The sequence below is a fragment of the Panthera uncia genome, chromosome E3 (assembly GCF_023721935.1).
Source record: "Panthera uncia isolate 11264 chromosome E3, Puncia_PCG_1.0, whole genome shotgun sequence".
Lineage (NCBI taxonomy): Eukaryota > Metazoa > Chordata > Mammalia > Carnivora > Felidae > Panthera > Panthera uncia.
The window spans coordinates 25687287-25711865 of record NC_064815.1 but is presented as its reverse complement, the minus strand read 5'-3'; the positions used below and the strand labels follow the sequence as shown (position 1 = coordinate 25711865).

Sequence of the window (24579 nt, the reverse complement as noted above, 5' to 3'; positions counted from 1 at the left end):
CATCGTCCCAGATGGCACTTCCGGCTGGGACACTCCCTTCCCTGCTTCATGCCCTTCCCTAGGGTCCCACCTTCTTAGTGTGTGACCCGGCCCCCATCTCTTCTCCACCCAGGCCTTGGCATACCGCGGCCTCTCCTCCACACCCACCCAGCCTCAGTTTCGGGGTCACGGTGCCCCCAAGCGTCCCCGTCCCGCCCTCGTCTCAGGGTCTTTGTGACCGTGACTTGCTTAATGAAGTCTTCCTGGCTCACGACCGTGCCCCCGTCCCCTAGCGCCCTGCCTGGCACTTAGAGGGCCCCCTCATTGAATGGAAAGCCCAGGCCCTCTCTTCAAGTGGCCTAGAAGTCAAGTTTGGGGAGGTAAGCTCTACATGGCTCAAGTTAAATAACCTTGCTTTTATTTTATTTTAGTTGTTTTAGTTTTCTCAGTTAACAAGTAAAGGATGTGGGCTTTAATGTCACTGTAAGAGTTCCTTAGGCAGGCATTAGAAATGTTGTGTTCACACACGCAGCTCAGTACCCGCCGCGTGCTGGGGCTGCTGTCTTTTCCCACCCTCGCTTCTATCCTGGCCAGCGCGACCCAGTAGGATCCGGGTTTGTGGGAGAGAAAGCACCAATGTTCCCTATTCCAGAAGAAACCAGGACCGACGGAGACACTTTCCTTTCCTGGGTCCTCCCCAGGGGTTCCTGCCCCAAACCTTCCTCCGGTTACTCCTTTCTGCCATTGGAAAAAAACAAATGATTTGGCAGGTTTGCTGGGAGTTTCAGCGATATAAGGCAAGGTTGGCTTGGAGCCGAAGCGTGTTGCCAGCCCAAGGAGGGGACACTGTGTGCTGATGCTCGATGCCACCACCTGTTTGGGAATGGACCTTCCTGTGGGTGGGGGAGACCCTCGGGAATGGGTAACTTACTCCCCTGGGGTATCAGACGCAGGCCTCGGCCCTCAGAAGGAAGGCTGTTTTGTAGCATGGATGTGGTTAGCATGTGGTTAGATTACTTCCGGTTCTTTCTCGGTAGAAAATGTCCAGGGACGTGGTAGGACGCGTGCGGAAAGCTCTGTCATCTATTCAAGTATCCATGTATTTGGTTTCAAGCCCGTGCTAATCCATCAAAAGGCTGCTCATACTCAAAAACAAACAACTCCACGTTTTCTGCTGGCCCGGAGAAGTCGGCGGTAGTCCTGAGGGGCCACGAGCGTCTGCTGTGAGCCCCCGAGGCAGGGATCGGGGCTGAGGAGCCCGTCTACGCCGCCCCCTGCCGCTGGGACAGGGCGTGGCGTTGGGGACATCCTAAGAGGTGTGGTGCAGGCCTGGTCGATTTCTGGCTAAACACAGGAGGGCAAATGAGCCTTGCTGTTCAGAGGGGTGGTGCGTCCCTTGGAGGAAAGTGAGGAGTCCCCACGCTTCGTCTCGGGTGCAGTGGCTCCGTCACACAACCCACATCCGAACTCCACTGAGAAGTGTTGCAGACCAGTGGTCACGCTATTGTGGCCTTGGAGACTGTCGGCGCCGTCAGCCAGGAGGGCCTGCAGCCGGGCAGGGTCCTTCCAGGCCACCAGAGCTCCCGCTGGACCCAGGGTGCCGGCACCGGGCACTCCAGAACCTTCTGCACGTCCTCGCCCCACTGTGCGGCCGCAGCTGCCGAGGCTGCTGTCCCCCCCCCCCCGGCTTCCACTCTCTGCCTCTCCCCCACACCCCCCTTGTATCTTCTCCTTGACTCCCTCTTGCTCACATTTCCACGTGCCGGACCACAACCACGCTGCACCCTGGCTCCGTTTGGCCAACCACTCCCCCCCCCCATCTTCTCCCTCCGCTCTCCCATCTTTCCATACTTGTCTGTCTTTGTAGTCACTTGGAATCTCCTGGCTTGGCAGGGGCTCAAAGCCTAAACTATGGACATAATGAAAAGTAGTGCATCAGACCGGCCACCAGTTAAATAATGTTTGGGTTCTTGTCAGAATGTCACAGAGTACCCTGTCATTTTGTTTCAGCAACTTGTCCTTCTGAATGCACAGTTCGCCTTATGGCATGCCAGCAGTAAAAATGTCACTTACAATAATTACTTTTTGGTGAAAATGCTTGCTGACTTCCTACCTTCAAGCTGTTTTTTACACAGTGGGGAGATAATAAGAAACGACTTTATCCTGACTGCTCAAATGAACACTAAATGGAATTTGGGTTATTATTACTGCAGATAGAGGGCTGGTATGGAAATTTAAACAGTGGATCGGATAAACTGCAGAGAGATTTGTCTCTGGAAATCATGGCAGGCGAGGATTTTCAGTTGGCTTGTATGGGAAACTTAAGGCAGCTGTTGTTTGCCTGCTGTTTTTGGAATATAATATTTTTCATAATCCTTTTATAGTTCCTGAATGCCTCATGTGTTTCATAGGGGCTCGCGTCACTGTCTCTGCTTTCTGTATCTTTCTTGTAATCTTACAAGCTACTCTTGTGTAAGATTCGAAGCCTTGCAAAAAAGAAAAAAAAAAAAAAAAACCCTAATCCACATGGATCACTTTTTAATGTAACACCTTACTATTGCTGTCAAAATTGGATACGTGAACTCTGTGGCTGGGCTTTTCAAATATGCAGACGACCCATTTCCGATTGTCCCCGCCCTCCTGGCTATAGATGCCTTGAAAGCAAGATGGGTGTCTGATTCTCACTTATCCCCAGTGCCAGCAGAGTGCATGACACAGAGTGGGTGCTTTCAGAATGCTTGAGCGAGCGAGCGAGCGAGCAAATGAATGAATGAATGAAAGCATGCCTATGCTTATACTTCCGTAATTGCCAGACAAAGGACAGTGGAAATGTGGAGAGTTTCTACTCTCAATCTGGTTCGGATCCTTCTCCATCCAACGTGGTCTGGACAACTCATGTTGCCGGTCTGAGCCTCAGTTTCCCTACCTGGAGTTGCAGGATTTATATTCCCATCGCGGGGCCATCAGGAGAATTTGATGCAGCCGGGTGTAAACGCCCTTCTCTCGCTGCTAATTACATTTTGGTTCCCTTCCCTCACCCCGGTAGTGGGTTGGCTTTTTGGCCCTGACCGCCATGTTTCTGAGACTCGCGCATGTTGACACGGATCGCAGAGCAACTGTGTCCTGGAAGGCAGGCCCGGTTCTTCTGCCACGAAAGGACACGCGGGTGCAGGCATGGCCCCACGATATAGGTGGCCTATTATGAATACAGACTGGTTCCCAGCTGTGTCGCTGAACGTGACGTCTTATATCTGTGAAAAGAGGAACATGGATGTCCCTTCTGGTCCTTTCGAGGAGTGCAGTCGGTCATTCTCGTGAGCCTTAGCCCAGAGCCTGGCACACAGGGAGTGCATGAGAAATGATGTTAGCTTCAGTGGTAGCTGCTCTTACAAATGATGGTAACATAAGCCTTCTTAATATGGTCTCACTCCCACCCCACCCCACCCCACCCCAAGGTACTCCTGCTGTTAAGGCTCCTGCTGTTAAGGCACTCACCAGAGTGAATAGCACTCTGTCCAGGTACCCAGACCCCACCGTGGAAAGCACCCCTGTTTCTTCCCTCTTCCTCCATCCACTCCCCATATCAGCCCCTCCATCTGTCTTGGACCTAGATATTTCTCCCCACCCCACTGCCTGTCTGCTTTGCGGGCCAGCACCCGCTCTCCCCCTACAGCACTGCAGCCTCCACAAGGCCCCAGGCCCCAGCCTCACTGCTCGCAAGTTCATTCTCCCCCTCTGAAGCAATAGGGAGCTGAATTGGTTTCTTATTTTTTGACATTAGGCCTGTGATATTTAAAATCCCAGAATAACGCAGTAAGCACCCATGTTCCAACACCCAACTTTACCCTTACCATTTTGCCACCATCCAATCCTTTATTTGTAAGAGAAACAAAACCTCAAAGATAGAGTTGAATCCCTCTCCCTAATCTCATTGGTCCTTGAAGGCCACCCCTCCTGGATTTGCTGTTTATCGTTCCTATGCATGATTTTATTTATTTTATTCCTTAAATTTTTTTAATGTTTATTCATCTTTGAGAGGCAGAGACAGAGCATGCTCGGGGGGGGGGGCAGAGAGAGAGAGGGAGATACAGAATCTGAAGCGGGCTCTGAGCTGTCAGCACAGAGCCTGACGCGGGACTCGAACCTACAAGCAGTGAGATCATGACCCTGAGCTGAAGTCGGACGCTCAACCGGGTGAGCCACCCAAGCGCCCCAGTTTCCATGCATGATTTTAAATCCTCGCCTCTACGTATCTACGTAGCCATGCAAAACGTAAAGTACGTATGGGCCCTCAACGTACGCAAACGTTACGCTCCGTTTCATTCTATCCCTTGCTGTGTGGGCTCCCCCGGCATACTCCGGGTGCCGGTATGTGTGGCCCCAGCCCTGACGTCCTCGCCGCTGCTTACATAGCACGCAGTATGTTGTATCAACATGCCGCAATCTGCAGACCCGGTCTCCCAGCGACGGACCCTGTTCCCAGTCTTGTGTTCTTCCACATGAGGCCTCAATACACATCCTGGTGGCCGCTCTGAGTCCCCAGAAGAGAAGCACCGCTGGGGTGAAGGGTAGGCCCACTTTCTAACAGACCTTGCCCTGGCTCCCAAGTGCGTGAGGGTCACAGCAGACATCGGGGCCCGTTCAAAACCCCTGCACCGGCCAGCCTCAGGGGGCCTCTCTTTGCTTCATATTCTTGCCACACGACATTTCACTCGTGCCTCAGCCCACCAGATGTCCGGAGTAGTCTACACCTCCCTTGCCACTCCTGCCTCTCGCGACTCACCTGGCTAACTCCTGCTCGTGCCTGAAGCGCACCTGAGGCATCCCCCTCCCGGGGGACCTCTCTGATCCTCATGCCACATCAGTGTCCCCTGCCTGCCCACTGCCCCCTGTCCTACCTCAGAACCCCCACTGCCCTTTAGGTACTTCTGTCAAATGGCCGTCTCCCCACTAGGCATGAGCCCCAAGGGGGCAGGACCACCTCTGACCAGGTGACCACCATATGCCCAGTGGCCTGACTCAGCAGATTATGGAGCGGGTGAAAGAATGAAGGGAATGACATCTCATTCTTTCCAGAACTTTGTCCTCAGCAACTTGGTGCCAAAGTGTAATTTACATACAGCAGAATTCACTCTTGGCTCATGGAAGTGTCCCGTGAGTTCTGGCAATCAAGACACAGAAGAATCCCATCATCCCCACCCCACCCCCCCAGAATTCCCTGGGACCCCTTTGTAGTCTAGTCCTGCCCACCACCCTGATCTGCTTTATGCCCCTACAGTCTTACCTCTGCCAGAATGTTATCTCCATGGTATCCACCAGGAACTGTGGAAGAAACAGCAGTAATCAGGAGGAGATTTATACTGAATGTAGGTTCCCTTTATATAAACAAATGTATTTCAATACAATTTAATAACTGCTTTTGTTTTTTTTTTCCCTAAAGCTTTTATTTCTAAGTAATCTCTATACCCAGTGTGGGGCTTGAACTCAAAATTCCAAGATGAAGAGTCACGTGCTTTTCCAAAGGAGCCAGCCCGATCGATGCCCCTAATAACTGCTTTGAAAAGAAAAAAAAAAAAAAAACCAAAACATCCAACTTGGGTTTTGTTTCTTAGCACCAACCATGTGCCAGGTTCATTCCTCACTACAACGCTGTCTGCATTTTCCAGATGAGGAAACCAGGATGTTCCAAGAAGTTGAGAATCCCACTCATGTTAAAACAGCTGGCTAACAGAGGTAGCCCTACCCCCAAGTTTGTATCTTAATGCCAAGCCCAGGACTCCTCCTTTTTTTGTTTTCTGAATTACTTGTAATTACGTGGAGTGGAAGAAAACCTTATTCCTTCAAGAAAGTATTGGTTTAGGGGCGCCTGGGTGTCTCAGTCGGTGAAGCGTCCGACTTCGGCTCAGGTCATGATCTCCTGGTTTGTGGGCTCGAGCCCCGATTCGGGCCCTGTGCTGACAGCCTAGAGCCCGGAGCTGCTTCGGATTCTGTATCTCCCTCTCTCTTTGCCCCTCCCCTGCTCGTGCTCTGTCTCTCTCTCTCTCTCTCAAAAAAAAAAAGTATTGTTTTAGTCAGAGGCCTCCATTTGGTGATTTGGGGGAAAACAAACAAAAAAAAGTACTATCCTCTTCTGTTGACAACGTTTCTTATTCTGTCAAGATGATCAAGGACAGGCAACCACCTGTCCTTCCTGCACCCAGAGGCCAGGCCACCTTGCCAGGGGCTCTAGAGCCTGTCTCTGTGGTGCTCCCACCAAAATGGGCTTGGTTCTGGTTAATTAGCCGCTGTGGTGCCGGTCCGGCCGCTGGAGCGTAGGGCTTCCTGGAAACAGCTTTCTAAAGAAATGACTCCCTTTCCAACGTGATGCTCTCTGCGTGAGGATTTGTGGCGTCTCCCACGGGGCCATTTGCCATTGCATCTGTCCGTGCCTAGCCAAACACGTGGGCCCAATCTGCTTTCCGTGACCCGAGAGCGCAGTGGCGTGTGTGTGCACGTGTCGGTCCGTGAATCGTCCCCCGGAAAGAGCACTCCGCTCCGAGTTGTCAGTTGCAGTTTCGACACAGAGTGGAGATCCAATGCAAACCCGCCCAGCGGCACTTTCCCGGTACATTTCCAGGCCCAGCGCGGGGGGGGGGGGGCGGGGTTTGATCTTGAGGGCCTTGCCTTTGTCTGCAGCCATGGCTGGGAGCGCAGAGGGACGCCAGTAACGTGCGGCCAGTGCCTCTGTTCGGTTCTCTCAGGGCTTCTGCGTGGCAAAAATCCCCACGAGTACTGGCCGGGAATGCCTGCGAGAAAGAAACGCGCCGCCGTCCGGGGATTCGGGAGCTGGGTCTCGGCCGGCACCAGACAAAACAGGGGAAGCACCAGGCGGTGGCACCATGCGGTTTGTTAGCCAGGCAGCCATGCTTTTGACCTTGCTGTGGGTTACAGGACACAAACCTGAGAAGGAATCTGTTTATCATGTGGGGACTCATGCCGTCCTGGACAGTGTGCAGTGAGCAAGATGGATGGTCTGCCACATCGGTCCCTCGCATGGGTGGATCGGGGCAAATTTACAGTACAATTTCTTTGCTGCTTCAGACACAAAAATAACATTTGCTGGGTTTTATATCCAGTTGTACGATGACCCGGAGGTGAGCAGAGAGAAGAAATCCGATTTGTAGGATTCATATTGCCTTCAAGATTGATACGGATCATTTCCGCTGTTTACGTCTAGCTCTTTTACATCTTTTACAAACCAGCGGGTTGTTTTGTGTTTGTTTGTTTTTTTTAAACCAGAATTTCCGGGTTGAGGACACAGGTTTATGTGATGGTGGAACCCTCGTCCTGTTTAGGATAATGAACAGGTTCACTGGTTGAATTGAAGTTGTTTCATTTGGGATTTTTTCTAGGTATTCACACAAAACATCCCTTGTATTCAGAATACATCTCCCGTCTCGTTGAGTTCAGCATAGGTCGTTATCCTGCGTCTGATCCAGGTCGCTATCTTGGATGTGACATGTCCAGCAAAGGACACTCCACTTCTATGGCCAATTGAAATTCAGTCCATGTTACGTTTTGTCTAATCAGGCAGCGAGTGTTTTGGGGGCCACCCAGGTGCTCTGATGTCCCATGAGGGGCCTGCTTCCTGAGACTTATCTCTCTGAGGCCATACAGCCCAAGTGACAGGACCTGGCCTGGCCCCTCACACGTGGCACATGGGCTCTTGCTACGTGCCAGGCTTGATGGGAGGCGGCGAGAGGGAGCCTGTCCCAAGACACCAAGCCATCAGCTGACTTTGCCTCGAATAGGACCTTAGCGCTATCTCACTCTGCGTTTTCCTCCCGGACACAGCCTTTCTGTGTATTTGGTAATTAGGAAATGGCCAAAGCCTTCATTCCAGACATCCTAGGACTCCGATGGAGGCTGGGTTTCACGGGTGGCACGGGGTGGCGCTCCCTACTGGGCGCCCGGACCAGGACAGAAGGGAGAGCATGGAGACCCGACTGCCACTCTGGCCCCATCTCTCCCGGTGCCAGCGTGTGTGACAGAGCTTGGCCTTCAGAAGCATGTCCTGGGGTTTGACAGGGAGCAGAGTGAGTGCTTCTCTTCTGTCGGTCCCCTCCAGGCTGGGTGCTGTGGAGCCCTCTGGGATCAGAGCAAGAACCCACAGGGAGTCCCAGGACTCAGCACGGAGGTGGGGGGGGGGGGGCCCTGGGGCCAGCGGCCGAGGCCTTAGGTCTCCTCTTCTGGGGCCTTCCTAACCACACGTCATGGGCTGCCCTCATTTAAAATAATCTACCCGTTCATTTTGTTCTGAAAATTAGGGACAGAATATAAGATGCAGATTATAATTTAGCCGAGGGACTTCTGAATTCTGGAATCACGGGGTCCCGCCGGAAGACGTCATGACCGTGATGGCCCATGGTTAATACGACAGCAGTTTCGCAACAGGATGCCCTTGTCTTAAGCCTTCAGATCCCTTTTGTTCAAACCTCTAGTTTTTCTTCTGTTGCGGTTTTCAGGGTTCTTGTTTGTTTGTTTGTTTTTTCATTTTTTAATGCAGAAGATGAAGTTTCTCTCAGGCCATAGACCCAATAGCTCGCCATGCTGTCTTCTTGCACAGGCGTTTAATATATTTCCTGGGTAAGGAAAGTAATGCTCATGGTGAGAGACAGCTATTTTCAGCCTCAGATTTTCGTGTCCTTTCATTACAGAAAGCACTCCAAAGACCTCTGCCAGCTGCAGCCCTGCGCCCGAGTCGCCGATGAGCTCTAGCGAATCAGTGAAGAGTTTGACCGAACTGGTCCAACAGCCCTGTCCCCCCATTGAGACGAATAAGGACGGCAAGCCTCCGGAGCCCAGCGACCCGCCCGCCTCAGACTCCCAGCCCGCCACGCCACTGCCTCTCTCCGGACACTCGGCCCTCAGCATTCAAGAGCTGGTGGCCATGTCTCCCGAGCTGGACACCTACGGCATAACCAAGAGAGTCAAGGAGGTGCTGACAGACAACAACCTCGGTAGGTGCCCTCCCCGGCTGCCACGCTGGGGGCGGCGGGTGGCTTCCTGGTGGTTTCTGGAAGAATGGGTGCAGGGACCAGCCAGTGAGTTTAAACGTTTGTAAGCCATCGCTAAGGACATAAAACACCCTCCAGTTGTGAATACCAGGGCTCCCGAGGGCGGTCGGTCCCAGCCTGCTGGGACCTGGTGGCGCGCCCACCAGGACGTCTCAGCCAACGCCCGTGCGCCCTGACCAGGGCATGCCCGGTGCAACTCCCCGGTCCTCACGGGCGCTGCCGGGCGGGAGCAGCATCCCGATGGCATACTGGAAGAATCCACAGACGGGGTTCACGTCTCGGCTCTTCCTCTGACTGTGTCTGTGATCCTGAGCAAGCCACTCTCAGAGCCTCCCCTGTAAATCTGGGACGGCAATGCCCGACGGGGGCTTATGAGCAGAAGCCATTGCTTCGCACCGCGCCTGGCAGCTGATAGTCTATTACTGTCCTCCCTGCTGCTCCAGGAAGCCGGCTCCCTTCCCCAGGCCCTCCACTGGGAGGCAGTAGCCTCGGTGGAACGGAGTTCACCACCCCTCTCACTGGGGCTCAGCCCCAGACCCAGGCCGTTTTGCTTCGTGCGTGCCCCACCCGAGGCAGCTCTCTCTGAAGCCTCTGGGGCACACGGGCGGTGGCTTTGTCTGTCGGAATATTAAGAGTGTTTGGTCATTTTAAACTTCCGTGCCCCCATGGTACAGCATTGACCAGATGGGATTCTCCTGGTCGTAGACACCCAGAGAATGGAAACAGCCCGTCCCCAAACACTCTGTCCTTACTTCCCGAGTGTAAAGGTCAACGGAAGGAAGAGTGTTGTGTGCGGTGCGTGTTAAGACAGCCCCGAAGAGCAGCTGGAATTTGCGGAGGGGCCCTGCGTGTCTGTTTCTCCCAGGGGATAGCACAAGAAGGAAGGAGCAATGAAGTCTGGGGAAGTTTGTGTGGTGGGGGGGTTAGGTGGCCAGCTTGCCTGGTTGAGGTTCTCTACCCCACCGCTTGTGCAAACCAGAACAAGGGAAGAAGCGGTGTCAGCTGGGAACGTTTTTAATGAAGTTAATTCACAAAAATGAAATGGCTGTGAAGCCCCCATATGTTCATCAATGATCGAAATATTCAGGGATTGGGGCGCCTGGGTGGCGCAGTCGGTTAAGCGTCCGACTTCAGCCAGGTCACGATCTCGCGGTCTGTGAGTTCGAGCCCCGCGTCAGGCTCTGGGCTGATGGCTCGGAGCCTGGAGCCTGTTTCCGATTCTGTGTCTCCCTCTCTCTCTGCCCCTCCCCCATTCATGCTCTGTCTCTCTCTGTCCCAAAAATAAATAAAAAACGTTGAAAAAAAATTAAAAAAAAAAAAAAAGAAATATTCAGGGATTCCTAGACCTGGGTCCTCCCCTACCTTACAGTCCCATCACGAGTCCATAGAAGCAGGCCCGATATCTTATTGCCGCCCACCCTCTCACAGGAAGTGTCATTTTCTGTAAATGTGGGCAAGCAGCTGAAGACAACTCTGCCCGTTAGCCCACTGCTAAGTTGCAAGGTCGCAGTCGTGAGATCACGAGCATGAAAGCCTCCACCTTGGCCTTCCCGTCCGTGTCTCCATCCTTGCTGGAGTTTCAGCCGGTGTTGGGCATGTACCGCCAATGCCGTGTGATGCGTAAATCAGTGCTCTCAGGGGTGAAACTTCTCCAGAGAGATGACTGCCTCCTCTTAGAGCAGGAACTTCCGGAAGAGCTCCGGAGCAGCGCCACCGTGGAGCTGAGCAGCCAGCACAGTGGTAGCTCTAGCCGGTCCTAGCTTCTCCGAGGAAGAGCCCATCTCCCCTGCTGGGGGTCTCTGAGTGGGGACTGAGGGGGCCAAATTACCGCTGAATTATGCAGCTGTCAGACCCAGGCGTCCTCAACCTCTGGCTTGAGATCTTGAGACGTTCGGGGGGTCAGTCTCTGGAAATCATAAGCAGAGTATGTGCGTGCACACATTTTATCGGGAGAGGGTAGGTAGCGTCCCTCGGGTTCTCAAGTGGGTCTGTGACCCAAAAATGATTGAGAGCCACCGCTGCGAAAGCTCTAGAAGCAGTACAGGTTTCCAAGAATAATCCCCCCCACCATACAACTGGGTGGGTCAAGCAAGTAGTAACTAGCCGTGTATACATATATCCACTTTCCTGACCATCCCAAGCTCCTTGGAATGTAAATGAGATTCATTTGCCAGATGAGAATTAGATAGAATTTATTTAAAACTACCACAGCAAAAATCTGGTGAGGACTTAGGACGCTTATAGGCCCTATGAGTTTGAAATGCAGGGGCACCTGGGTGGCGCAGTCGGTTAAGCGTCCGACTTCAGCCAGGTCACGATCTCGCGGTCTGTGAGTTCGAGCCCTGCGTCAGGCTCTGGGCTGATGGCTCGGAGCCTGGAGCTTGTTTCCGATTCTGTGTCTCCCTCTCTCTCTGCCCCTCCCCCGTTCATGCTCTGTCTCTCTCTGTCCCAAAAATAAATTAAAAAAAAAAAAAAAAAAAAAACGTTGAAATGCAGGGAACCACAGGTTTACGAAATCGGTAAATGTATCCCTAAGTGAAAATGATGGAAACAAAAAATAATAATATCTCAAATCCAGTGCTTTCTGGGCTGTAAACTTCCACTTGAAGGCCTGCTCTTTTTTTCTTAACGTTTATTTTTGAGAGAAAGAGGGTGCGTGCGTGCGAGTAGGGGAGGGGCAGAGACAGAGGGACACAGAGGATCCAAAGCGGGCTCTGTGCTGACAGCACAGAGCCCGAGGCGGGGCTGGAACTCCCGAACTGTGAGATCACGACCTGAACTGAAATCAGACGCTTAATTCGCTGAGCCCCCTGGGAGCCCCTGAAGCCCCGCTTTTTTACAAGGAGGTACTCCACCGTTGCTCACACCTGCCCTGGGAGCACAGGGGGTGGTGTTGCCCTCTCGAAGACGGGAGCCCATGAGCCTGTCATCCGCGGTCACCCTGCCGCTCGGGGACCCAGGTGTCGTGTTCCCTACTCTGTGTGGTACCCAGCGCCGGCCTGTCTGATCCCAGTCTCCATTTCCGCCTAATAAGTCCTGTTAGTCACGTTCGGAACCCATCTGGTCATTCAGGTTGTGCCGCATTCTCATTTGCGCCTTCAAAAGTGCCAGCCCCTCTTCACCCGAGGCTGAATGGCTCTCAGAGAAGAGAAATTTTCTCTTGAAGCCTCTGACGAACCCAGCAGCCCTGGTGTCGCTGTGCTCTCCAGAGCAGAATTTCCTCTGATCGGCCTGGGGAGCGGGCTGCCCACCACGGCCTCGGAGAAAAGGCTTCGAGGAAGGGGTTGCGATCGCCTTTGAGCTCCAGTCAGCAGAGGCAGCTGAGACTGCGGGAATAGACTTTAGAATTGGAAATGGCCTGCTTTTCAGAAAAACGACGCTAAGGGGCTCTTTCTCCTTCTCTTTCCTGCTGTGACCTTGGGTCAAGTGGCCTGTTTTCTCAGCAAGACCGGATAACCTTGCTAATCGTGAAAGGAGCCAGACAGCCCTGTGGTTTGAGGTTGTATAAGAGAGGGCTCCCCGTGCGCTATTAACCTCCTGAGCTTGGGTGAGGGATTAACCACCTCTGATAAGCGCTACCGGTGTCATCCAGGCCTCGGTGCCTCCAGAGCCTGAAGGCTTTTTTGCGAGAGACGTCGTTGTGTGCCAGCAGCACGCGGGAGTGGTACTGTCTCCGTCACCAGTGGAGTTCGTCACAAGTCTGGCTGAAGAGCGCTTTCTAACAAGTGCTCGCTCCGAGGCGGGACCCAGCTGACCAGACTCTGGGTCTTTCAACCCGTGCCTGAATTTAACCTTGTCCTTCCAGATCCCTGGGTCTCTGTAGTGACGTCTCTCTCCGTTCCGTTTTCTCGCCAGGTCAGCGCTTATTTGGGGAGACCATCTTGGGGCTCACCCAAGGCTCCGTCTCCGACCTCCTTGCTCGCCCAAAACCCTGGCACAAGCTCAGTCTGAAGGGACGGGAGCCCTTCGTCCGGATGCAGCTATGGCTGAATGACCCCAACAACGTGGAGAAGTTGATGGACATGAAACGGATGGAAAAGAAAGGTAAGCCCCGGCGCCTGCCCCGGCTCGTTGCTTTCTCGTGTACAGACGCGCCGTCGCTTCTAAAGCCTTCGCCCAGAGCAGCGAAGGGCACTGATCTGTGGCCGAAGGGCCCTCAGGCGGAGGGGGAGGTGGGGGGTGGGGGGGTCTCTTCTGACAATTATCAACGGAGGAGTACCTAAGAGGACTGGGAAGGTTTGTGACTTTTCTACCCAGCCGACTGAACCCACATACGTTTTAGCATTGAGGGGGACACTCTGAGAGTTCCTCATGGTCGCCCTGGTGGTCAGCGTAGCCCTTTTCTTGTTTCAGGCCACCAAGAAGCGAGCGTCACAGCACTCGGTGGCGGCCCATTTGTTTCTTGTCTTTGCCTTGCTGGGCGCCTGGGGAGCTCTGTCTCTTGCATGTGGACCACCAGCCAGGGCCTTCCGTCTCCCGTCTTATCGGAAAGCTCATTTATAAACACATTTGTAGATAAGGAAACCCGCGTTCAGAGAAGCCAGGTGCCTCCGTTAAGGTCACCCCACCTGGTCACCGGAAGAGCACATTCCAGCCAGAACAGATCCCTCTTGCTGTTACTTTATGGGCTGTGGGGCTGCGTGGGATTAGCCTCCTTGAGGGCCAAGCGTGGCTGTTCTTTCCGTGAGCATCTGGATCCCTCTCGGATGCTGATCGGCATCCTTCCCGCACCCCGGAGGCCACAACACGGGAGAAATCCCAAAGCAGGGGCACCTTGGTGGTGGCAAGGAATGTCTTCTCTGTCTCCTGGTCTGTACTGGTACCTGCTGCTCTTCCCCGTGGAGGGCACGGTGGCCTGAGCTCACGGAGTGGTCGAACCCGAGTCCCTCAGATGTGGGAACGAGGCACCACCCACCCACGTGGCTGAGGCGTGCGTGTCTGAGCCGGGGGCCAGGCACCAAGCCCAGGCTTGCGTCCCGAGTTCACCAAGGCAGTCTGCTGTTCGCCGCCGGCCTAGTGGCACTGTTGTCACCCAGCCAGGGCTGGAGCTCCAGGAGGAAGCAGGCACCTCTGACGTCTCTTCCCAGAGCTCTGTGGGGTCAGGCCTTGTCTAAGGACGGAGACTTCGGGTCCTGAGGGCCTCCTGTTTGGCGCGGTGCCCAAACTTGACTCAGTCCACACAGCTCTGTCTAGCGTAGGCATATCATCCAGGAGAGATGAGGCCCTCGCGTTATGAGACTCGTCTGCTTTCAACCGCTGGCCTAATAAGTAGGGAGCCGGCACCCGCACTCACGGGCCATCAGGCTCTGAAGCTGGTGCTCTCAGATGTGTGTTGTGCGGCCTTCTGTCCAGAATCAGCCACACTGGGGCCCTGTGCCCAGGCAGCAGCCTTCCACCCCACCCAGGGCCCTCCAGTGGACCCCGGCCTGCCTCCCAGTGTGTAGGCCACGGCTCTGACATAGGCCGCGACCCTTTGGGCAGCTGCACGTGATGTGACGCCTGGTGCCGCATCACCCCCAAAGGTTTTTTTAACATTTCCCCCTTGGGGAAATTTCAAATAAAGACGTAGAATGGCATCGTGAACCCCATATATCCATCACCGAGTTGCGACACTTATCAGTGCTCACCCAAGCAGTGTTAGAGCTCTCTGCGTTGTCAAGGGGCGGGGCCTGCCACCTTGAGCTCCATGAGGCTGCTGCGCCCTGTGCTGGGGAACCCCTCCCTGTGGCCGGCCCTCCGAGGCCACCTCCTGCACAGCCTCCCGTCGCTGCAGGTGTCAGGAGGGGGACAGCCCTGGTTCTACCTCCCCGGCGTGCTTCTCCTAGGCCACTAGGAAAGGACCCTTGCCCCCACAGGTAGATCTCTGGGGGGCGGCACAGGCCTCCCTCTTTCCGCACGGGCTCTGGGCGCCATCTTGTGTTACAAAGGAGTTACTGTTTCAGCCAGGCCCAGGCCCCTCCCCACGTCCCAAGCTCCCGAAAAGCGGCTGTGGCCCCACTGTCTTCTCCCTCTAGTAGGGATGCTCACTGGAGGAGCCTTCACCACAGTGGGTGACCCCGAGCACAGCACTTCCCTGGGGTTTCTGCCGATTACCGTCCGTCCACCCAGTGGCAGCGGCCGGCAGACCAGGCTCATTTTCTGGCCACTGACAGTATGATTTTCGTTTTCTTTGGGGGAAGATTTGCCTTCTCAGCTGTGTCCTAGGTCAGTCACAAAATGGCAAGTTGGTTAAGTAACTCCTTAGTCTAAGTTTCTGCATCTGTAGAAAGGGGATGGTAATATGACCTCCTTCAGGTTTGTGAGCATTAGAAAGAATGTACGGAACTTAACCACCAGCACACCTAAGTGCTCCGTATGTCACAGTTTTTAAAATAAGTTGGGTTCCTCTAAAGCAGATGAAAGTCCATCATGCTCCCAGGCTGGACTCTATGAAAAAGTGAGCACCGGGTGATCCAGACTAGGGGGTTCACACGTGCGTCATGCTTCCCTCTCTTCCAGAAAGATTTTGCTGCTTCTCCCGTTAGCTCGAATCTTTTATTGCTCTTTTTCCTTCTTCATAAACTTTTGTCTCCATCCTGATCTGCCTTCTGCTTTCCGTCCCTTCACGAGACGGCCCTTGAACCAACCTGTCCACACAGCCACCAGCCCCCAGACGTGCGCCCGTACAGCGTGGGCTAGCTCATCAGTATCTCTTCCTGGTGGCTACAGATGGACCCTGACAATCCATAGTCTTCTCCTGTAACATTTTTTTGAGACCTGAACATCAGTGCTGCTGAAGGGTGGCTCCCGTGCTGCGGGGCCGGGGCACTGGCCACCATCAGGCAGCTCAAGGCAAGCAGCACTGCCCAGCACGGACTTGGGTCAGACCTCAGTCCTGTCACTTACCAGCTGTGTGACCTGAAGCCCAGCATTTCGCTTCTCCGGGCCTCGGTTTCTTCCCCTGTACGCAGGGGCGGCAATGACCCCTCTCCCACCGCATACGTGGGAGGATCCCGTCCCAGATGTTGGCCACTCCGCTCCTCCTATTCAATAATATTACCTCCCGTCTTCCATCAGTTTTAAGAAGTTTTCAAGGATTTGCAGACTCTATTCCAACCAAGCTAATCCACTAGAAAGATCACTATGGATGACTTATTGGCTCAAACCCGAATGGTTTTTAACTTGAAGCATAGCTGGGGACAGGTGATGCATAAGGACAGACGGGGCAGATGAAGCCCCAACAGCACAGAGAGAACAGAGAACTTGAATCTGAAGGCGCGTCCCCTTTACTTCACTGCTGCCCACTGCTCCCCCCTGCAGTCCTTCCACAGTAAAAAGCCATATCAAGGGCACAAGGACCCTGCTTGTCCCCAAAAGCAAGGGCAAGGGCAAGTCCCCCAGGGCAGGTGCATGTTCCCTGAAGCGCCGAGCCCCCTCCAGCCGCCCCCCCCCCCCCCGCCCCGCACTACTGGACTTTTTCTCAAGACCATGGCCTCTGGATTGCTGCCTTCCTCCGTACCCACGTCCCACCTCATTCAGGGGTGTTTTAAGACCCTCAGACCCCGTCCAGGGCCAGGCCTCAAGTTCTTTGATCTCCTTAACCATGGGCTTTTCCCCAAGTCTTGCTGTCACCCACGACTACTCTACTTCTCAGAGACCAAATTCAGGCACCCCACCCCCTGACCACGTTCTGCTGTCCTTCTGTCTTTCCATGTCTCTCATGTTTCATGGCTCATTCTGCCTCCAGGCCCGCCGATCCCTGTTCCCACCCTTGTCCCCATCATTTTGCCACCTGGTACCCTTACCTCCTCCTGCCATTGTCCCAGACACAGCCGTCTCTCTCCCGCCTTCCCATTCCCCGTCCCCCTGCAGATCCCAACCTCGGGTCCGTGCTCTGCCTGTTTTCTCCACCGCTCTCCTCTACCCCTCCAAGACTCCTTCCTTTCCCATCACTTCAGATCATCACTCCTGCCTTCCTACTTCAGCAGGAAAACGCCAGCCACCAGCCTTCCCCGCCACAGCCCCTCTAAGCTCGTCTGTACCTCCAGCCCTCCCCGCCTGTCCTGTTCAGACGCCATTCTGGTGCACCTGCAGCGATCATCTCTCTCACCTGTACCGCCAGCTCTCGCCCCTCCGCTTGGAAACACGATCAGCTCGCTCTCAGCTTCAGATCCACCCTCGGCCCTTCTAGAAACTATCCTGTCTCTCGCTGTTCTTTTACATTCAGGCGTCTTAAAATAGCAACTCGTGCTCACTGCCTTCACCTCGTCACCTCCCGTTCGGTACTCGGCCTACAGCCACCTGGATTCTTCTGCTCCCACAGCCCTGCTCTGCCTGCTCCCCCCAGTCTCTGGTTATCTCCTAAAGCCAGAGGGTCTCCGGGGTCCTTGTCAGACTCACTGCAGCACTGACACTGTAGATCTCATCCTCTCTCCCACCGTTGTCTCCTGGTTTTCCTCCCATCTCTGGATCCCTCGTGGCTGCTTCTTCGTGGGGGTGCTCTCTGCCTGTGGATGTCCCAGGGTTCCGTTCCCAGCCCCCATCTTTCTCACCGACGGCACGGACCACGACCACAGTTTGTGTTCTTGTGGTCCAAAATCCCTCTCTCTGGCCCAGCCGTTCTTCTAGGCTTCCTACCTACCTGTCTCACTGCCCACAGGCCATCTCCAGGTGGGCAACCCAGAGACCCCTCCGACTCCACAATTCCAAGACGAGCCACCGTCTTCTCCCTTCTTCCGTGGCGCCAACCCAGAGACACGAGCACCCTCCTCACTTCCCAGCCTGGGACCGGGGGCTCCTCCGCCCTCCTCAGCCCCTCCTGCGTCAGTCCCCCCACTCCCACTCCCCCCACCGTCCTGTCAGCTCTGGCCCTTTCCATCTCCACACCCTCTGGACTTTTCTCCAGTCCCACCACCACTGCCCCAGTTCAGGTCCTTTTCATTCTTACCTCCTAACGGAGCACCTTCCTGCCAGCCCTGCCATCCGCTCCATCCTCCAAACTGCAGCCAGAGCAGCCTTTCCGAAACGCATGCAGCTGATCAGACCATTCCCGACTAAAACCTTTTCGTTCCTTCCCTCTGCCTCTGAGGTAAAGTCCAAACGTCCAGCCTACCCCGGCACTGCCCGTCTCTCCGGCTCCTCCCTCCCCCTCCACACCCCAGGCGCACGCGGGCACGCGCACGCTCACACACATACACACTCTGGAATTGTGCCGTCTCGTGCCCTTGTGCCCTCTTTTTTACACCTGCCGGTCCCACTTTCCGGAATAGTCTCCTACCGCCTCCCACCTCATCCTCTCTTTTTCTGGTTAATCACCCTTGGCCTTCAAGATCCAGCTTAAACACCATCTCTCCTGGGAAGCCTCCCTTGACCCCTCCCCGGGCTGAGCTGGGTACCTCCCTCCCTTGGTATCTCCCTCACCGCGCTTCCCCGGGGTCGCCGGTACGCTTCCCCGCGTCCCCCACTGAGCCGCCAGGCAGGGCCAGCCGGCGACGTCGTGTTCCCACAGAGCAGGCGCTTGGCGAACGTGGGCTGGGTTTCAGAAAGGTTCTGGCCCAGGGGTTCCGAGACGCTCTTGGAAGAGCAGGGCCGAACGGCCGGCTGCCACGACGTACACACGAGTGTGAGCCGGCAGCGCCCCGTGGCGCTCTTGGGAGTCAGGGGCCCGGGCTCATCTCCCGGCTGGGCCTGCACCTCAATCCGCCTTCTCTCCCTCCCTCAGCCTACATGAAGCGGCGGCACAGCTCGGTCAGCGACAGCCAGCCCTGCGAGCCCCCCTCCGTTGGCATCGACTACAGCCAGGGCGCCAGCCCGCAGCCCCAGCACCAGCTGAAGAAACCCCGCGTGGTGCTGGCTCCTGAAGAGAAGGAAGCTCTGAAGCGAGCGTATCAGCAAAAGCCATACCCGTCACCAAAAACCATCGAGGAACTCGCCACCCAGCTCAACTTGAAAACCAGCACCGTCATCAACTGGTTCCACAATTACAGGTACGTCCCGGCTTGGTCCGGCCCTCGGCGCCCTCAGCCCTTGGGAGGCGGCCCGTCTGTCCCGCAGGGAAGGGCCACGAACGGTGCAGCGGGCTGACGTGCTGGGGACCTGGCCCTGGCGGGCTGGGGACTGAAAGCCTGGTGCTGGGTCGGTTAGTTTGGCTTTTTATGTTTCGTTGGAGCTTTTAGCTCCCAAGGTGGAGGATCACGTCATTAGGGACAATCCACGTCTGTCTGCTGTGCCAGGAAAACGAGATCACTTAGTGAGGGAGAGTGTAGGCGGCCGCGGTTCCATAGCAGCGAGCATGTCTTAGTGCAGGCCCAAAGGTTCTTTTACAGCATTGTCTTCCAAATCAGCCTGATTTGTTTCGTAATGAACTAAATCCAGTCAAATTAATGAGATTTATTGAGCACCTACCAGATCTCCAGACACTGAGCCAAGTATTTATTTTGAGAGAGAGAGTGCACGAGGAGGGGAGAGGCGGAGAGAGAGAGAGAGAGAGAGAGAGGAGAGAGAATCCCAAGCAAGCTGCACGTCGTCATTGCAGAGCCCGGCATGGGGCTCCGTCCCACGAACCAGAAGATCAAGCCCTGAGCCGAAATCGAGTCGGACGCTTAACCGACTGAGCCACTCAGGTGCCCCTTACCTGCATTTTACAGATGAAAGACATAAAACTCACACAGGCTAAATACCTGACCGAGGCATGTCAGCTTAGGGCCTAGTGCTCTCCCGTAGAATGAAGCCGACTGGGGTAAAATGTTTGGATTAGGTCATGACACCGACACACAATGCATGTCGATCGTAGCTGCAACCAAGACTTCCTGCCGCTAGAAACCGGGACTTCCCGGTGGCCCGATGGAAATCCCTGCTTGTTTAATGCCCTGAAGTGACTGTCTCAAACTGCTGGTTGTCATCAGAACATCATTGTCTCTAGGGCCCAACAAAACTGAGTCGGGGGCTCCTGGTTCTACCCAGGGGACAAGCACACGCACGTGGCCAGTGCGGGCGGAGCCCTCATGGTTACCCACCTGAGACAGGTGTCGGGCAACAGAGTATATCCCAAGCAGCCGGGGACCACAGGGACTGGTGTCTCGGACTGGGCCCTGCCTTAGCTGTTAGGTTCTGCTGCAGCTTCCCAAGCCGCCCTGGTAACCACCCCCCTCCCACCAGGTGCTAAACAAAGTGGGGACTTTGAAAATATTAGATGGGACCCAAAACAGTACCTTTATTGCCGGTGAAAGCTAAGTAAGCATTTGTAGCTTAGTGTGAGAGCCAGACAGACCTGCTGCCTGACCGCTGGAACCAGGCAAGGGGAGCCACGATGGCAGCACCGTCCCCAGCCAGCCTCCCAGGCGCGGCCTGGCTCCCGCGAGGACAAAGACAGTACACGAACTGAGCACAGCCAGCTTATTCATCCTCGGTCTACAGACGAGATAAGAACAGAGGCAGAGCGAGGCCAGCAGTTGCAGTGGTGGAGCTCCCTCCACCTGGACGGAAGCTCTGAGAGCGGGAAACAAGTGAAATGAAGGAGAAGGAACGGAAACCTGGGCAGAGGGTCACCGGAGCCTCTCCCCACCAGGTGTTATGCAATCCCATTTTTACTTTCTAGACACAAAGGTGCATTCGAATGTGTTCTTTTGGGTCTTCTGCAACTATGTTCGCTTTTTTTTTTTAATGTTGATTTTTGAGAGAGGGACACACAGAGCATGGCGGGGGGGGGGGGGGCAGGCAGAGAGAGAGAGAGAGGGCGACACAGAATCCAAAGCAGGCTCCAGGCTCTGAGGGGTTTGAACTCACAAAGCTTGAGATCATGACCTGAGCCAGAGTCGGACGCTTAACTGACTGAGCCACCCAGGCGCCCCAAGCGACGTCCACTTCAGTGCAAGCACGGGAACCCTGGAGACGGCGGAGTTAACTGGGTCGGGTTGCCACCTGTTACCCAAAACACCTCCAAAACATTTCCCCTGGCCCTGCTGGGGTCACCTCGTTCCCCAGACCCTCCCCTACAGGCCTCAGCTGAACGACAGTCACTGCCTCCTGGCCGGGGCACGCTCTCGCCCGGTTTCTTAGCTTTGGTCACTCGCCTTCCTGACAACTGTGTAACGCCCATCACAGTACAGGTGGTCAGCTGCTCACTGTGGAGACGCCCCATGTGTGCGTTTAACAGCAGCAGGGTCAACCATACACCACAAAAGTAAAGACAGAAGGGGGAGAGAGGAGAAGGGGGAAGAGAACCTCAAAACTTAGGAAATGAGCTCAGATGCAGATCTAGAGTGGATGCTCAGTAAATGTTTTCTTGCAAAAATAACCGTAACAAAGCTGGCCAGGCTGACAAACGGAAGAACCTGGGGCAGAGATTCACTTCAGCTGCCAAGATCTGGAAAGATCTTCTGCAAGAGGTAGGAGATGTGCAGGGTCTTGACAAAAGAACTGAGAAGAATTTTATAAGCCACAAAATAGATCAGATGAGAAGTGAGCACCAGGTCATTCAGAATTGGCATAAAGCCCCAAGAACTGAGGTCACTTGGGTCACCCGGGAGGCAGAGTGCAGAGCAGAGATTCAGACAGAGAGCACACCCCCTCCATGGCTTTTAGCTCTTCTAACTAAATGCTACCAGCAGAGACCAGCCCAGTAGACCCCAGAGCTTCTTACAAGAACTGGCACACAGCAGCACTTAGCACACATGCACAGAGTTCCTTTCCTTGTTTCTTAAAATGCTGATTTATTTTGAGAGAGAGAGAGAGAGCACGCAGGGGAGGGGCAGAGAGAGAGAATCCCAAGCAGGCTCCACATTATCAGCACAGAGCCGGACACAGGGCTCGAACCCACAAACCAGGAGATCGTGACCTGAGCGGAAACCAAGAGTCAGACACTTAACAGACTGAGCCATCCAGGCCCCTGACACACACACTGAGTTCCTAAGGGAGGAGATGTCTCTCATATTCTGCAGGAGTTAATTAAACAGGAGAAGTTGACTTTTTTTTTCTCCTGCCCACGGGAACCCACAGGGAATAGTGGTGGGGCAGGGGGGGTTGGAGATCGATTTTCACCCCCATCAAGAGAGTAAAACTTTGCTTCCTCTTACCATTTCACCCTCAAGGAATTAGAAGTATCTTAGGGTGACCATTTGCCCGGGAACAGGGCCAGGAATGCCGGAACAGGGTGTCACAGGACACCTGGTCTCCTCCCGGAAGAACAGGTCCCCCAGTAGAAACTCTTCTGAACCCTAAATACCGTGGCGCCCTGCAGACCTCGCCTTACATGGCTCTCTGCTCCCGGGACCTGGTGTTTCTAGCTCAGAAGAGGATATTCCTCACAGACGCGGAGACAAATCTAGGCGAGGAAAGATGATGTCTCCTGTCGCCTGAGCATAGAATGTGTGCCAGGCACCGAGCCGGGAGCATCATGTGTGTTGTCTCATCGGATCCTCTGATCGGCAGCGGGGTGCGGTGCTACTGGCCCCATTTTCCAGACAGAGGTTACACGGGTTCACCCAGCTGCGGAGGGGGGCGGCCAGGATGCCAGGCCACAGGCATGAAGCTGTCCCTTCCCGCCCCGCAGCCCCTTGACCTCAGCCTCAGCACTTACAACGGGGATTGTGGCATTCAAAAGGCAGCTGGATGGTCAGCACAGTGCCCTTTTTTTCTGGGTCTACTTTGTGTCCCATATTATGCGTTAATATTTTATTCCTAACATCTCTGCAAGGAAGAAACTATTCTCCATGATTTTCAGATCATACGGAGAGGCTCCAAAAGGTTCAGGAATTTTTGCCATGTTGCAGAGCTAGTAAGTTTACAAACCCAGGTTTGCCTGGTTCCACAGAGCCTGTGCTCCGTTCTGGGGCCAGTCTACCCCTGGGACTCAGAGTTACAACCCACAGGTCTGCCTGTCTGGCCTCCCACCTCCCCAGCCAGGGTGGGATGGGATTAGGTGTTCACCCCGGCTGGCATTCTTGGCTGCCAAGGGGCCTGAAAGGCAGCAGACAGGCCTGCCCTCACGGCACAGCATCCAGGAACCTGACGGCAGGGGCTCCCACTTCATAGGCTCCCGTGGGAGCCCAGAGAGGGAGGGAAGTCTTCTGTTACCCCCCTGGGAACTTCGGGAGGGGGGGTGGTGCTTTAGGACCTCACCCTGAAGCTCTGGCTCAGAAACCATCCTCCGGACAAGAGTCCTCCGCAGGGAGCAAATAAGTGTTGACACATCAGTGCCATCAGGGTTCTGATACACTGGACTAAACTACAGCCAGATTCCCGGTGGCTTCAACGCTGCCCTCCCCCAACACAAGACCTGGCATATAGTGGACTCTCAAAACAGGTTACCTTCACTGGGGTCTATGTACTGCAGAAAATATTTTTATGCATGCCTAGCCCAAGGCCCGGTTTCTTTCTGCAAGACAGTGGGCTTAGTGCTGACTTGACCTGAGGATGCTTTTCCACTAACAGTTGGCACATTAATCAGGGGCTTTTTCAGCTCTTTGGAACCACCTAGAGAGACTTCTCATCGAGCCTAGTACAGTGGGCAAGGTGGAAGGAGAAACGCAGGCCCAAAAGCAGACTTAACAAGAGCCATTTCATGACGTCCCAAACCAGGGACAGCCAGGGCAGGTGTGCAGCTGTTCCCTTCACACCCGACAAAGTATGGGAGCTTGATTATAACACGCTTGCTGTGTTGGAGCACGTGTCTGGTCTCCTTCCTGCTTGTTCAAAAGTGACCCTTCCCTGGTCTCCTCTGAAAGGAGGGAATTGGTTGAAACGTAATCTGGGAGAACCCTGCCCGGGCCCTGACCCCTGACCTGTGGCTCAGACACTTTGGGCGACTACCCAAAGTCCCGGGGAGGACAGGCCCGTTCTGCATTTCCATTTGTTAGTTCAGTCCTCATTTAAGACCGCATACCAAGCACCATGCCGGGCCTGGGGTGCGCGAAGGATGGGCCGCGCCATTCACAGCGCGATTGGAGGTGGGGTGGGACAGGAGATGCAGGAAAAGTGCCATCGAACCAGTAACACTGGCGCGCCATCCTCCCTGAAAAGAGGGGCCTGGCCCTGGCCCCGAGGGGCGACTCGGGCAAAGGCACTGAGCTTGGGAGGGTGGCGGGGGCGAGGCCCGGGCCTGGCGTGGGGGGTGACGCCCTGCCCGGCCGGGGAGGGGTCCCCCCGCGACTCCGAGCGCGCGCACGGCCGCCCCCCTGCTCACGGCGCCGCTCCGCTTGTGTCTCGCAGGTCTCGGATCCGCAGAGAACTGTTCATTGAGGAGATTCAGGCCGGGAGCCAGGGCCAGGCCGGGGCCAGCGACTCCCCGTCGGCCCGAAGCGGCCGAGCCGCGCCCAGCTCGGAGGGCGACAGCTGCGACGGCGTGGAGGCCGCCGAGGGCCCGAGCGCCGCGGACGCCGAGGAGTCGGGCGGCCCCGCGGCCGCCGCCAAGTCTCAGGGAGGGCCGGCCGACGCGGCCGCGGCCCCGGAGGAGCGGGAGGAGCCGCCCAGGCCGGCGGAGAAGGCGCATCCGCCGCCCTCGGGGGCCCCGGCCCCGGACGACGCGGACGACGAGGGCCGGCCCCGGGCGCCGCCGCCGCCGCCCCCT

At 55.2% G+C, this 24579-nt stretch overlaps 1 protein-coding gene across 3 annotated transcripts in view; it reads left to right on the top strand.

The window, feature by feature from the left end:
- The window catches only part of CUX1 (cut like homeobox 1), a 365928-nt gene that overhangs the window by 314058 nt on the left and 27291 nt on the right, over positions 1–24579 (top strand). The window contains exons 21-24 of one of the 3 annotated variants that reach the window (XM_049638798.1): positions 8676–8978; positions 12891–13079; positions 18736–19000; positions 24222–24578. The exons of the other annotated variants lie outside the window; for them this stretch is intronic. Of the exons in view, the coding sequence (XP_049494755.1) occupies positions 8676–8978; positions 12891–13079; positions 18736–19000; positions 24222–24578 (1114 nt within the window). The remainder of the gene's footprint in view (positions 1–8675; positions 8979–12890; positions 13080–18735; positions 19001–24221; position 24579) is intronic. 3 annotated transcript variants of the gene reach the window in all.